Source organism: Rhinolophus ferrumequinum, chromosome 9 (assembly GCF_004115265.2).
Source record: "Rhinolophus ferrumequinum isolate MPI-CBG mRhiFer1 chromosome 9, mRhiFer1_v1.p, whole genome shotgun sequence".
NCBI classification, from domain to species: domain Eukaryota; kingdom Metazoa; phylum Chordata; class Mammalia; order Chiroptera; family Rhinolophidae; genus Rhinolophus; species Rhinolophus ferrumequinum.
Window position 1 is genome coordinate 45737657 of NC_046292.1, and position 16495 is coordinate 45754151.

Here is a 16495-nt window from a genome sequence, read left to right on the forward strand (position 1 = left end):
AAACTGAAGAAGACACAAAGAAATGGAGAGATATTCCATGCTCATGGATTGGAAAAATCAACATAATTTAAATGGCCGTATTACCCAAAGCTATTAATACACAGACTTAATGCAATCCCTATAAAAATCCCAATGGCATTTTTTAAAAAAATAGAACAAAAAATCATCAGATTTGTTTGGAACCACAAAGGACCCCGAAAAGCCAAAGCAACCCTAAGAAAAAAGAACAATGCTGGAGTTATCACACTCCCTGACTTTAGCTTGTACTAAAGGGCAACAATAATCAAAATAGCATGGTGTTGGCAGATAAACAGATACACGGACCAATGGAATAGAACTGAGAACCCAGAAATAAACCCACATAAATATGGACAGATAATTTTTGAGAAAGAAACAAAAATACACAATACAGAAAAGACAGCCTCTTCAGTAAATGGTGCTGGGAGAACTGGAAAGCCATGTGCAAAAGAATGAAACTGGACTGCTATTTGTCACCATGTACCAAAATTAATTAAAAATGGATCAAAGATCTAAGCATAAGACCTGAAACAATAAACTGCATAGAAGAAAACATAAGTACTAAACTTATGGACCTTGGGTTCAAAGAGAATTTATGAATTTGACTCCAAAGACAAGGGAAGTAAAAGCTAAAATAAATGAATGGGACTATATCAAACTTAAAACGTTCTGTACAGCAAAAGAAACCATCGACAAAATAAAGAGGAAGCCAACTGAATGGGAGAAGATTTTTGCAAATAGCACCTCCTATAAGGGGCTAATATCCAAAACATACAAGGAACTCATACAACTCAACAACAAAATACAAACAAACCAATTGAAAAATAGGTAGAGGACCTGAAGAGACATTTCTCAAAGAGGACATACAAATGGCAAATAGATATATGAAAAAATGCTCAACATCACTAATCATCAGAGAAATGCAAATAAAAACCACAATGAAATATCACCTCACCCCAGTCAGAATGACTATCATCAACAAGACAAATAGTAACAAGTGTTGGAGAGGCTGTGGAGAAAAAGGAACCCTCATACACCCTGCATTGGTGGGAATGCAGACTGGTGCAGCCGTTATGGAAGGCAGTGCGTGGAGGTTCCTCAAAAAATTGAGAATAGAAATACCGTATGACCCAGCAATCCCTCTCCTGGGTATCTACCCAAAAATTCTGAAAACATTTATCCATAAAGGTATCTGTGCTCCAATGTTCATTGCAGCTTTACTTACAGTGGCCAAGACATGAAAACAACTGAAATATCCTTATATAGATGAATAGATAAAGAAGTTGTGGTAATATATACACAATGGAATACTATTTGGCGGTAAGAAAAGATAAAATAGTACCATTTGTGACAACATGGATGGATCTTGAGATTATACTGCTAAGTGAAGTAAGTCAGACAGAAAAAGCAGAGAACTATCATTTCACTGATATGTGGTACGTAAAACTCAAAACAACAAAAGACCAAGACAAATGAAGGAACAAAAACTCATAGACATAGACAATAGTTTAGGGGTTACCAGAGAGTAAGGGGGGAGAGAGGCTCTAGACGAGGGTAAACGGGGTCTAACGTATGGTGATGGAAAGAGAACTGACTCTGGTTGGTGAACACATGTGAGATATAGATAATGTATTACAGAATTGTACACCTGAAATCTATGTAACTTTACTAACAATTGTTATCCCAACAACCTTTAATGAAAAAAAAAATCCTGAGAAGGGGGGAGGGAAGAGGATCCAAAGCACATAACAGATTGACCCTTAATTATGTTTATAATTCCTCACTGTAATATTTACTAAGTGTGTAATGTGCTAGATACTAAGAATATAGCAATAAAGTCTTGAAGTCCTTGACTTCACAGAACTCATGGTCTAAAGGGAGAATCAGACAAGCAAATAATTACAATTTAGTATAAGCGCTATTAGTATAAGAACATAGAATGTCACTAGAGTCAACAAGTGGACTTGAGACTAAAGAATCTTCCTAGAAATTTCAATGAGCAATTTACAAGTAGGATAGACGCACAAAATACACAGAAAAGCAAAACACATCATGCTTTCCCCCATCCCGCAGAATCGCTGCATTGGGATTACTATTGTCTTAGCTTTGTGGACATGAACATGACTGCCCTCTTCCCGTCTTTCAGAAAGCCTTAACTTTACCTCCCCTCACCATCACATAACTCTGTTACTCCATTTACAACTCTTAAACAATCTTCTAAGGATAATCCTAAATTATCTCAATCATTTATGTATTGTTTATATCTCCTTTAATAGAGCCCATGACAGCAAGGACCTTATCTGTCTAGTTAACTGCTATATTCCCAATGCCTAAAACAGTGCCTCATGTTGAATGAATGAATGAATGAATGAATGAATGAATGAATAGTACAGAATGCACACAAAAATTCAGTTACTTAACACTTCCGGGAGTTTGGATTCCTGGTTAAATGGGAATTAACTGAACATTATCTATAAGCTATTCTTGCTTTCCAATATAAGCAATACAATTTTAAATTCAACTTGTCTCTGAAAGTGAAAGGCACATAAGTGAATCCAGATTCTTTTCCATTTGACTAAGTCTACTAATAAATTCCCACATAACTCTAACAAGTCTTTACTCGCATTTCTAATACTCCTTCAGAGGAATTTCAAATCAGCAGAGCAATGGTATATTAAAGAGGTACTGAGATAGCCAATTAGCCATTGAGGGGGAAAAGCTGAATTCGTATTTTAGCCCCTCCTCAAAATAAATTCCAGATTAATCAAAGGCTTAAATAATAAAAATAAAACCATAAAAGTATTAGAAAAGCTTTAAAAAGATCGTATTTTATAGGTGAGGAAGGCATTTTTTTAAAAGTTTAATGGGATGACGATTAGTAAAGTTATACAGGTTTCAGGTATACAATTCTGTAATACACAAGCATGAGCTACAAAAATCATACAAGACAAATGTGAAAGCCTCTACAGAGCAGGTAATAGGAGGAAGACAAACAACGAATCAGAAAAACACTGTTACATATAAGACAGAGAGATAATATCCAAAATATGTAAATAATTCCTAAAATTAGTCAGAAAAAGACAAACAAAAATGGGGGAGGAGTTTGTTAGGGGGGAACGGCATAATACTCAGGTATTTCACAAAGAGAGCAAAATAGATGGTCAGCAAAATAAACTAGATATATTTGCCTATTATATTTATTTATACTTTTTTTGTTTTTCTCATTCAAAGCACTGGTAAAAATTCATGGAAAAAGAGGAACTCTCATATATATATGTACATATATATGTACATATATATGATATATGTACATATATATGTACATATATATATATTTTTGTTGTTGTTGTTTTGTTTTGTTTTGTTTTTTTGGTAGGGATATAAAAGGCACAAAACTTTTGAAGGATAATCTGACAAGAGAAATAATTTGAAAGTCAACATCTACAGATTTTATCATATGAGAATATTTATACACACATATAATGACAGTTTCTATTAGAAAATTGAAAACAATTTAAATGATCATTGATGGTGAATCATTAAATTAAGGAGCATCCATATAATAAAAGGTTGGCAAATCTATATGCTCTCATAAAAAATAAAAAAATACGGTAAATCTGTATGTACTCATATGAAAATAAATTTTAAAATATTAATGTCTTGAATTGACTTTTTATACATTATGACATAAGCTATATGTAACACAATCCCATTGTGTTTTTAAAAATTATGTTTAACTACTCATCCAGGGGATCTGGTATGATAGACTCTAAAATGTTAATAATAGTGAAGAGTCAGTATTTTTACTTTTTACAGGCTTTTGAAATATCTGAGTTTTCACAATAAATACTTTCAACATAAAAAACTTTAACATTTATTAATAGTAAACATGAAAAAAGTATGATAAATAAAATGATTTTTTCAAAGGTCATTTGTCTTCTGGATCTGCACTGTCCAATAAAATAGTCTAGTAAGACTATCAAGCACTTGATGTGTACCTGTTCTAATTGAGATATGCTGAAAGTACAAAATATACACAAGACTTAGTGTATATTTGGAAGAATTAGCATGAAAACAAATTAGAAAATATCTAATTAGCATTTTTATACTGATTACAGGTTGAAATGATAACTGATATATTAAATAAAATATACTAAAATTAACTTCACTTGTTTCTTTTAGTTTTTCTACATATATAATTCACAACAATTCCACTGGACAGCACCATTCTGAATGAAGACAAGAAATGGGAGCTAATGTATTCCTCTGGCATTATTCTTTAATTAATATAACATTTCTATGTATAAATGTGTTTTTCTAAAACAGTTACTTTCAGAATCTTTCTACCAAACATAATTCAAAAACAAATGATCATAGTTCATTCAAAAGGAAGAAATTAAAATGATATTATATTTGAAAGATCTAAAATGCCTTGTGTTTTATTTGGAAGTCCTATTTGTAAAACATTGCACAACCTGGGGGAGGATAAGGGACTTTGCTTTGCTTGAAATTCAAACAAGGCCCCTAAATGTCCTAAACTTCTATATAGCTAAAAAGTTTTATTATTTCTTAGAAACGAGAATTCCTTAGATTAGGGCCTAATTTTGCTTAGTTTCTTATTTTCTTTGGCAAAAGAATTTTTAATGTTTATAACATTACCGGTTATATTTGATCAGAGCTCTATTTAAATAGGCACAACTTCAAACAAAGATTAGATTCTGTGTTTAACAATATGTACTCAGACAGGAGGCATTCAAAAGTAGATGTAAGACCATTTACTTTCATTACATCTCCCATGTTGACACTCTTCCACAGCTTGGAATTAGGCAAATTATTTAATTATATTCAATAATATATAAAGCTAGAAAAAAAATATTATCCACATATTTCTACCCAGAGACAATATACTATATAAACCAAGAATATGTGACGATTGCCTCCAATCGATCCGTTAGTGTTTCAAGTGAGGAATTGTATAAACTGTGCAAAAAATGTTAATATTCTAGTACAGTAACCAAAATAGAAGCACATTCCTTCACACAGCCTCTCTTTGGTATTAGTGTCCAGTTACTTTCATGCACTAGAAAGGGCTACTTTTCAAATTTCTTTCTCTAAAAAGAACCAAAAAGGGGTGAGCATCTACCATATGTAAACTATGTGCCTGGAAAACTCCCATGTTATGACTTTCCCATTCTCTTATTCATCCAATAAATATTTTTTGTTTCTCCAACCCAGATGGCCTTGTACTAAAGTGCTATAAGGAATATAAATCAAAAACACATATAGATCTTGCCAATAAACAGCTTATAGTGCAATAGAGATGAGAAGTTGGCCCATCTCAATGCAATCTCAACTAGAAAGTAAATAAAATATCAGAGTCAATAGTGTTAAGCCAGAAAGCACGGTTTAGTGAAGTTTCAAATGTGCCCTTCATGATCAGAGGGAGAAAATTCAAAATTTTTCATTAGTTCAACATATGTTTGCTATTATAAATCCATTAACCACTGGTAAAGGTAAGATGAAAATAAAAGTATAAGGAAAATTTTTTGTTTTTCTTTGTATTTTTTTTTCTTCCCCTTCTTCCGCCTCCCAGCTCCATCCCCATCCCCTCCCACTCCGGTTCAAGTGGTCATTTCTCAGTTTAGTTGGCCGCTCATAGCAACTCAGGGCAGCTCTCTCACCGCATTCCGGCTGCTTAAGGCTGCTTCATGGCAGCCCAGCTCCAGGGAGAGCCGTTGTTCACAATTTTAGCTGTAGAGGGCGCAGCTCACTGGCCCATGTGGGAATCCAACCAGGGACCTCAGCATTAGGAGCACTGCACTCCAACCACTTGAGCCAATGGGCCAACCCTAGTGGAAGTATTTGTATAGTTTTATTTACTTGCATTCTCTAGTTCTCTTAACAGAAATATTTATATGATTATGTATTAGACACCTAGAAAAACCATACACAGGCTAAACAAAAAACATAACTCTGAACTTACTAAGGTCCAAGAGAGCAAAGCTCAGGAAACCTAGTTCTAGCAAAATTTGGCAACATGTCATCTTAACATGAGATTAGATAATATTCACCTATAAAATACTACAGTATGTACATAAATGCATTGATTGTTTTCCAATTGCAAAAAAACAGCTAACATACAATACTGTGTAGTGTTTACCACACCAGGTAGTGTTCTAAGTGCTTCAAAAATATTAATTTTTAATCTTTATACAACTCAATAAAGTAGATATTATCTTCACTTCACAGACAAGAAAAGAGAGCTACAGAAAGGCTAAGGAATTTGACCAAGAGTTACACAGATGAAGAACAGCAGAGCCAGGATTCCAATTCAGCCAGTTTCTCTCCATAATCGTACTCTTAACCACTAAGGTATATACCTCTACTGTAAATATTTTATATCCAAAAGCCCTCAATCCTAAATCATCAAAAGAAAGGGTCTCTATACCAGGAAGAGGCATTTCTAAGAATAGAAATTTAGAAATGGTTCATTTTGTAAAGTTTTATTTGACAATTTACAATTTAAACTGAAATTCATTATATTAAAGCTTTTCCCTTTGCAGAAAGGCTATGAAAATTTATTTCAGTTATGGCTAATTTTACAGACACCCATAGGTTGAAAGGTTGTTTCATGTGATACAATGACAAACATTTTGAGTACTTCCTATCTGCCATACACTGTCCTAAACGCTTTGCATATATTCTTTTAATTCTCATATCCCTATTAAGTATGTACTACATTTGTAACTACTTCAACTTACAGAGGAGGAGTCTGAGGTATAGGAAAGTTAAGTAACTTGTCCAAGGCCAGGCAGCTAGAGCTGGCTTTTGGACCCAGATCACAGTCTGATTCCAGAGCCCACACTCTTTAACTATTTCACTTTACTTATTTGTGAAGATAAGGGATTTTTATAGGATTTATTAGCTTCTCAAAAAGTTTTCAATACGAACACTCAAGAAGGATAATCACTTACCATTTAACTGGAGTATTTAGTATTTTTCCTTCTACACTAAGTTAGAAGCAGCATAGTGGAACATTTATTTTTAAACATACTGCTAATTTTCAGTTTGTTAAATTTACATTATTAAAATTGTTACCAAGCTCACAAACTTCAGAAAAATTTATAATGGGCAAATGGTTTCTGACACTGGAAGTATTTAATTCTGCTCTGACCTTAAAAAAAAACACATACTGGTCTTTCAATGGGGACATGGAAAAGAGGCTAGAATCTAATGGAGAAAAGAGGTGAAATGTCTTTTAATGTATGGGATTTTGTGATAAATATACAAATATGGTTAAGACAGATCATCTGAAGCAAAAATACATGCTAACAAACAACAAGGAATCTATAATCATATGCTAGTTTATACAGAGAACCATGAAACTACAGCACAGAGAGCCATTAACACCACCCACAGAAGTCGAGGAAAGCCTCACAGAGAAGGCATTTTTTGGGGATGGGACACTGTTTCCACTGTTTCTCCAAATACAATTTGGGAAATGCATACTTAATTCATTAATTTTTCCTGAGCTTTAATGATGAATTTAGCAGTAAGAGAGTTTGGTGGTTACTTTTAAATCTCTTCTAAAATGATGACAAATTAAATGAGCTTTTAAAAACAGGTAGATCTCATAACACTGAAAGTGTAACTTACAGCAAATTAAATACAATAACAATTTAGAATGACCTATTAAGTTAGTTGCTCGTTTCTTTGATTTCGTTTAGCATTGATCCAACTCAATGTGGAAGGTTACATTCGTACAAGTTTACAAAGCTTAATGATTAACTACATTCACCTGCCAACCTAACTTTTCATGTGGCAAATAGTGGTATATATAGAGCTTAGAACTCTAGGTTTGCTTTTCTCTAGGAGAAAACTAGCCCCAAATTGCTTAAAATTGAATAATTAAGATAAAAAATGTATCTAATTAAGCTCTTTCTTTTTATTGTTCCTGTAGTTATTGCTTCCAGAATTGACCAAGGACTATTCATCATTTTATTCTATACCTCCAGAGCCAAAATCAAGATTTGCTATGTTAGATGATGTAAAAATTTTAGCCAATGGCCTTCTTCAGTTAGGACATGGTCTTAAAGACTTTGTCCATAAGACTAAGGCCAAATTAATGATATATTTCAAAAACTCAACATATTTGATCAGTCTTTTGGTGACCTATCACAGCAAACCAACGAAATTAAAGAAGAAGAAAAGGAACTTAGAAGAACTACATCTAAACTGCAAGTCAAAAATGAAGAAGTGAAGAATATGTCACTTGAAATCAACTCAAAACTTGAAAGCCTCCTAGGAGAAAAAATTCTACTTCAACAAAAAGTGAGATATTTGGAGGAGCAATTAACCAATTTAATTAAAACTCAACCTGAAATTCAAGAACACCCAGAAGTAACTTCACTTAAAGTAAGTAGAAGCCAAAAGGGTTAATTTTTATATTTGCAATGTGGATCCTTTTTTTTTCCAATGTGGATCTTTAAAAATGTATTTTAAGACATGCTACTTTAAATATTTCACTGCACTGTTGAAACACTATATTTTTTCAAGAAAAAATCAGTAGGAAATAAAACTTTCTATTATAATTTTATGTTGGTTTTTGTTTCCCTAACATTATAAATTAAACTTGACATTTCAGATGAAAATTACAAATCAGTTAAGTAATAATTTAGAACACTAAATTATTACAGTATTGCAAATTACTGGAGGCAAGTAAAAAGTTAAAAGAATATAACTTAAAGCTATTTTCCCATGTTTAAAATGAATAAAAGTAATACAGTAAATGGTAAAGACTTATTCTTATTATAATACTGTTTTTTTTTCTTATTTAATTGAAGTTGTTTAAAGTTCAGAAAAACAGATTTTAGAGATAGTACATTTTTTTAAAGAAACATAAAAACAAAAGCAAGTGCTATTTGAAAGAAATATACAAGAGAAAATGATTAACAATATTCTTTTTTCTAATCCACTATTAGTTTTTAAAAATTAGATTGTGATAGTCTTATAAGAAATAAAAAGTCTAATTTAACAAAAATCAAAGAAGAAACTTCTAACCAACCTACAACCTATGTCCAGACTTTTGTAGAACAGCAAGACAACAGCATCAAAGACCTTCTCCATACCGTGGAAGAACAATATAGACAATTAAACCAACAGCACAGTCAAATACAAGAAATAGAAAATCAGGTAAGTCAATGTTTTAATGGTAGATGCAAACTTTTACATAAAATTTAGGTTTATGAAAACACTAAACTCTACAATGTTAAATAATTATAGTTAAATTGAACAGTGAGTGGATTGCATTAGTGATTGTTACACGATTGCAGGCTTGAAAGCTAGTAATAAACTTACCTAGGTTTGAATCTTGACTCTAAAACTTCTGTGTGACCTTGAATAAATTACTTAAACCCTCTATCTCTCAGTTCCCTCACTTACTCTGTGAAGAAAATAATAAGAACCTACCTTTAGGATTTTTGTGAGGAAAAAATAATTCATGTAAAGCATATCCTCAATATAGCAGCCAAAGTGATTCTATTAAAAATTTAAATTAGATCACATCTCTCTGTTCAAAACCCCACAATGGCTTCCCATTTCACTCAGGCTAGCCTGTAAGACCCCATGACTCTTTTTTATCCCACTGACTTCCTCTCCTCTACTCCAGTTATACTGGCCTCTTCACTGTAACTCACAAACATCAAACACGCTGCCAGCTCAGGGCCTTTGCCCTTGTTGTTCCTTCTGTCTGGAATGCTCTTCTCCCTGGTTCCGCATTGCCCATTCTCATTTCCTTCAGGTCTTTCTCAAATATAAAAGTCTCAATGAAGCCTTCCAGGTCACTTAAAAATTACAATCCCTACTCCCATCCTTGAAACCTGCTACTTCCTTCATTACTTTCTTTTTTCTCCTTAGCATTTAACCGTATTTAACATAATACGTATTTCAGTTATTTATCTGGTCTGTCCCTGCACAAGTATGTAAGCACCATGAGTACTGGGATTTCTTCCATTTTTCAATTGTTGTTTGCCCAAGAATATAGCACACTGTATGACACATAGCAGACACTTAATAAATATATGTTGAATTAATGTAATGTCATATTCGGCACAAAGAAATCACAGAAACATGCTATGATCATTATTATTAGAAACTGAGTGCCTGATCATTAAAGTTTAATTCCCAACAATATAATTAATCTAAAATGTAAACAACTGCAAGGTGAGGGAGATACCTGTTTAAAAAAAAGCTGTCAGAATCTAAGCATTCCGATATATAGTACCACAGTTCAAAAACATTAATTAGCATAAATACTATTAGACAGTCATTCAAGAGAGTTCCAAAAATAACACAGACTTGGAGAAAATGGTAAAACAAATAGTTGTCAAGAATTATAAAACAAATTTTATTACCAATTCCCACTAAACAAACACATCATTATGTTTCAGTAATTTAGAGACTCATAATTTTAGTACGTTATTTTCGCTAATTTATGAATCTTAATTTAATAGGGTTTTTTCCTAATTGTCCACAAAGATTTTTTGCCAACTAGCTTTGATTTCTGTAATTTCATTCTTATTGTTATTTTTCTAAATTCTTTTCCCTGTATCTTTTATATGATAAAATGAACCTGCTTACAAACGTAAAATGTCATTATTATAAAATGATATACATCTAATAATAAAATGTATGAAGAATTCAAACAATGAATTTCTGAGTTGGAAGAAGACTTAGATCATCTGATCCAACTTCCTCAAGTTTAAATGAAGAAACCAAAACTCTAAAAAGTTAAGTGACTTTAAGATCACATAGTTATTTAGTAGAAAAGACTACTACCCAGTAAGTGAACTTTACAACAGATCTTTTATGAATTAGGTCCTGGGAAATGCCATTTACGCTGACATCAAAAAACTAATACTAATAACACAAGATATTACATACATACTCTGCTTTTCTCACACCATCAATAAGAAAAGCCATCAGCCAATAAATTGCAAACCTAGCACACTTTAAATAAAAATAAACTGTTATTGCTAAACTAACGACAATGAAATATTGAACATCCTGAAAGTAAGCAAATAAACCTGCCAATTTATTATCTCTCTATATATGTTTACATGTCAAAAACTATCAAGAAAGCAGCCTTGTTCAAATTATGTGCTATGTCTTTATGGCAGGTCCGAGAAACAGTAAGACCTACAACTGAGAATTATTAAATTTAAAATCTGCCCGTGCTACTGAATACAATATATATTCTATTCATACGAATAGAAATTATTAAAATATTTAAACTTAAAAGTCTCTGCCTTTGGTCTTCATGGTTTTTAACCAATTCCTGTTTCTTTACATTGCTCTCTCTTTCTCTATTTTTTTTAAAACTTATTAAATAAAGTGCCTGGTTAAATATTTTGAGTACAGGTCATCTGTACAATCTGTGTAGCTTTGTCTATCCTTCTTAACATCAAAAGCAATAACACATTATGAACTAAAAGATGCATAAAAGTTGTACTTTTAATAGCCTCACCCAGATTCCCCTAATCATATAGTCAGTACCATTTTTAAGAGTAGATTTTTAAAAGTAGATTTTATTCTTAAAAGTCAGTACCATTTTTAAAAGTAGATTTATATTCTTTCATCAGTTAAGAAGAACTGGTATTCAAGAATCCACAGAAAATTCTCTTTCTTCTAAATCAAGAGCACCAAGAACTACTCCCTCTCTTCACTTTAATGAAACAAAAAATGTAGAACATGATGGTAAGATAATTTGGTCTCCTTCTTTATCAAATTCTTTATCAAATTCTATTAATATATTATCAAAATTATTCTTCTATCTTTGACATTTCCATCAAAAACAAATCCCTATTCTCAGGGCCGTTTTTAGACTTAAAGAGCATAAGGAGACAAATCCACCAAAGAGTATGCCAACCTAAATTGGACCTGGTATTTTAACCCTATAAACACATTCTTAAGCTAATCAGGGATATGTGAATATAGACTTGATATCAGATAATATGGAATTATTATTGATTTTCTTAGATGTCATAATGGCATTGCAGTCATATGAGAATAATCTCATGTTTAAGATGTATGCGGGAATATCTAAGGGTAAGAGTCATGATGTTTGCAAATTACTTTCAAATAGCACAGCAAAATACATACTTGTGTATATGTGTTTTTATAAAGCAAATATGGCAAAATGTTAATAATTGTTGAATATGAATGGAAAGATTATGATATGTTCTTCAATATTTCTTTCTACTTTCCTGTTTGCTTGAAAATTTCCATAAGAAAAACAAAGATGAAGGAACAAAGTCTCCATTCCCAACCAAACTTCAACAAAATGATACACTTTCAAAACACATTTATTTTTTACATAATTCATACAGAAAAAAGATCTCTATTAGTTTCCTCCATGTATATTTACTTTTTCTACATATATCTGTGACTAACATCTATGAGCCAAACATTATATTAATGTCTCATATGTGGTATTTTATTTATATTCTTCCTGTATCTAGCAAATACAATGTGCTTAAAATTCTCATTTTGTCACTTTTCTTAAAAAGAAATCAGTTTGGTAATAACTACTTTGATATTCTTTACATACACATGCAATCTAATAAAAATGCTTTGGCATAATGTGCTTTTTTCAGTAATACCGTGTTTCCCCAAAAATAAGACCTAGCCAGACAATCAGCTCTAATGTGTCTTTTGGAGCAAAAATTAATATAAGACCCGGTCTTATTTTACTATAAGACCAGCTAGAATAGAATAGAATAGAATAGAATAGAATAGAATAGAATAGAATAATAATATTATATAAGACTGGGTATTACATATTATACCCGATCTTATATAAGACCAGGTGTAATGTAATGTAATGTAATATAACATAATATAATATACCGGGTCTTACATTAATTTTTGCTCCAAAAGACGAATTAGAGCTGATTGTGCGTCTAGATCTTATTTTCGGGAAAACACAGTATGTTACTGAAAAAGGCTAAAAGCTACATTCACCATAATTCTATAAAATGTCAAGTAAAATCTCAAACTCTACAGATATCATTCTTATTACCGTATCTTATGTAATAACATTTTGTTGATTCTAGACATTCCTGTTGATTGTACCACCATTTATAACAAAGGCGAACATACAAGTGGCATCTATTCCATTAAACCCAGCAACTCTCAAGTTTTTAATGTCTACTGTGATGTTAAATCAGGTAAAACTAGACTGCGGAGAAAATGGACAGTAGTTAACTCAGGTTACTCACTACCCAATAGTGAAACTAATCCTGTTATCTTTGTTCTGAATTTATAACTAAAATATATAACATGAGTAGTTATGTAGATCTAGTACTTATATTTGTCTTTTTTCATATATTTACTCATGCATTTATTCAATATTCTTCATCTTTTTCCATAAAACAATCTGAAATGACTATTATCAATAAGTTAAGACAAATTCATTAGTTGCCCTTCACTTAATTTCTTGAGACCATAACAAATAATAAAATGTCATTACAATAACAATAACTATGTTACACAGCTACCAATTAAAACCAAACCAAATTAACAGTATTTTGTTACATCTGTCAGCATCAATCTATTAAAAATATGCACTTTTGTTCATTATATTCAGGTAGTTCATGGACATTAATTCAACACCGAACAGACGGATCACAAAATTTCAATGAAACTTGGGAAAACTACAAATATGGTTTTGGGAATCTTGATGGTAAGGTGACTTCATTTATTCATTCACTTGTTAAAAATGTTTACTGAAAATCTATTATGGACTGGCACTACGAATGCAACAATGAATGAGGGACAGTCCCGGCCTTCATTATTAACAACTTATTAACAAATAATTACATATTTGTTAGTCCTTACTTATTACAGTGTCTTTATTTGATTATATTATTCATAACTACATGTCTGTTCTTAAGTATATTTATCTCAATTTAATTTGATGGCTTCTAATTATCACAATTATAATTATATCAAAGACAATTTTGATTAAGTGCTATGTGCTTTGATACACGGTAAAAACTATGAATGAGCTATGAAGTACACCATCCTTATCACTGGTCCCTCTATTTTCTTATTAACATTTTAAATATCAATTATTTGGAGGTTGGAAGAGATGAAGCTGTCAGATGTAAAACACAAAACATTTAGATTTCAATTATTTTAATATTATAAATGTATACTACAAAATATGTGGTTTAAAATAAATTAGCTCAAAGAAAATTATATTTGCCCACAAAATAAGATAAAAAATAAAATAAGCAAAATAAAAATAAATAGGTATAAAATTCAAACAGCATATTATAAAAATCCATGAATGATGTGCAAGTACTCACTTATAAAGTGGAAAACATCCATTATTATATCAAAATTTTAAACACAGTACTATTTGACCATTTAAAAATGTTTGTATTCAAAGTACCAGTTAGATCCCTAACTAAAAGGTATATTCAGTGATATTTTGTAGCTCCAAATCTTCTTCTAAGAGTGTAATGGAAAAATAGAAGGCTGACACTTAAGTCCACGACACACAGTTATTTCTGTAAGAAAGTCAGCCATTTATAATGCATTCAAAAGTCTATGCATGAATATAAGTGGCTCTGTTCACATCTTTATATTTAGCTTTTCTTATAATGACTCTCTGGAAGTACATAGGAAGTTGGTTAGGGTACCAAGTTTCTGTTTCCCAACTATGCAAATCCCCGCCCCTTTCCCCATTGGTGGTGGTTATTTATATGCTTGGTATTAAAAAAGCCAACTTCGTTGCTTCCTGGTTTCTATTCATAAGCAAAATGAAAATATATTGATAGAACACTGTTGGTGGCAATCTTAGTGTTTGGCCTGTTTTGTCAGCCTTCCCATTAAATTATATTCGAGATTAAAAAAAAAATGTAAGCCACTTATCCTTGCAATCCTTAAAATAAAGTCTCCTACTAATTCCAAATCAATAAGAAAATTTTGATTTTTTCCTTAAATACTTCAATAAAAAGAACTGTGATAATGAAAAACAGATCTATTTGGATTTATGTTGTTTTTAATTCCAAATAAAAATAATTTTCAAAATTATAGAGAAAAGCTGTGAAGAATTATGCATTTTAATTTTAAATGTTTTTTAAAAATTATTCTATCCTTTTTCTGCAAAGAAAGATACATACCAAGCAAATATCAAAGGCCAGGACTATATTTAAGGGAAATTATATTATTATCCAGGTTTCTGGAAATTCTTAACAAATCTCTTGATAGTATGGGTACTAATAAATAGCTGATAAGAAAGCTTGTACATATCAGGATCTAGAGGAGAGATAATATATTACCTATGACCAAACCTAAAAATATCTGTAATAGCCTGATAATGTTTTACCCGTGGAATATGCTTCATAATATCCATTTTAGAAAGGATTATCAAATTTAGGCAGGTCTATCTATATTTTTTAACATTTTTTTGTACATAACTATAATAAAATTGTTTTAAAAAGAAATATTTTAAGAGACTAAAACAACCAAGGCATTCGAACCAAAACAACTCATTTACTTAGACTGATAAAAAACTGTGTCGAAACAAAAAAAAAGAAAGAAACTGTTTGTACCTAATCTGCAGTGAACAATCCACAGATTTTTTCAACTTTTCTTTCAGGAGAATTTTGGTTGGGTCTAAAGAAGATATATTCCATAGTAAAGCAATCTGATTACATTTTACGAATTGAGCTAGAAGACTGGGAAAACACCAAGCATTATGTTGAATATTCTTTTCACCTGGGAAATTATGAAACCAACTATACGCTACACCTAACTGAAATTACCGGCAATGTCCCCAGTGCACTCCCAGAACACAAAGATTTGATGTTTTCTACTTGGGATCACAAAGCAAAAGGACACTTCAAGTGTCCAGAAAGTGTTTCAGGTATACTTTTCCTAATATCAATACTTTGAAGATATCAATCCTATCTTCAAACTATCTTGCCGAAGTATTAGCTAATAGCTCAGATATTTTATTTTTGGTGGGGTATATGAGACTTGTACAGATTATTTAAAATTAAGATATGTATATATAACACTGTCGTATTTATAAGAAATGAGGATACTCATGAGGAAATACAATTAACATTAACTACATATGAGTTTGTATCAATTAAATTGTGTATCTATCTTCCTTAGGAGGCTGGTGGTGGCACGATGTGTGTGGGGAAAACAACCTAAATGGTAAATATAACAAGCCAAGAGCAAAAACTAAGCTGGAAAGAAGAGGAATATCTTGGAAGTCTCAAAATGGAAAGTTATACTCTATCAAGTCAACTAAAATGTTGATCCATCCAGCAGATTCAGAAAGCGCTGAATGAACTAAGGCAAATTAAAAAGCCAATAAATTAAACATTAAAATCATCCCAAATTACTGTGGTTTAATAATCTGGTATTAAATCCCTAATAGAAGGCTTCAGAAATAGAT

At 31.6% G+C, this 16495-nt stretch overlaps 2 protein-coding genes across 8 annotated transcripts in view; one reads left to right on the forward strand and one right to left on the reverse strand.

Annotated features, from left to right (window-relative positions):
• Positions 1-16495, reverse strand: part of DOCK7 (dedicator of cytokinesis 7) — a 190860-nt gene that overhangs the window by 99369 nt on the left and 74996 nt on the right. The window lies entirely within an intron of this gene.
• On the forward strand, positions 7871-16441 carry ANGPTL3 (angiopoietin like 3). Its single transcript, XM_033114076.1, is given in 9 exon segments — positions 7871-8001; positions 8003-8129; positions 8132-8433; positions 9100-9210; positions 11658-11772; positions 13131-13244; positions 13664-13759; positions 15686-15952; positions 16207-16441. Coding segments are annotated over 9 exon segments (1377 nt in total). The 5' UTR covers positions 7871-7938; the 3' UTR covers positions 16389-16441.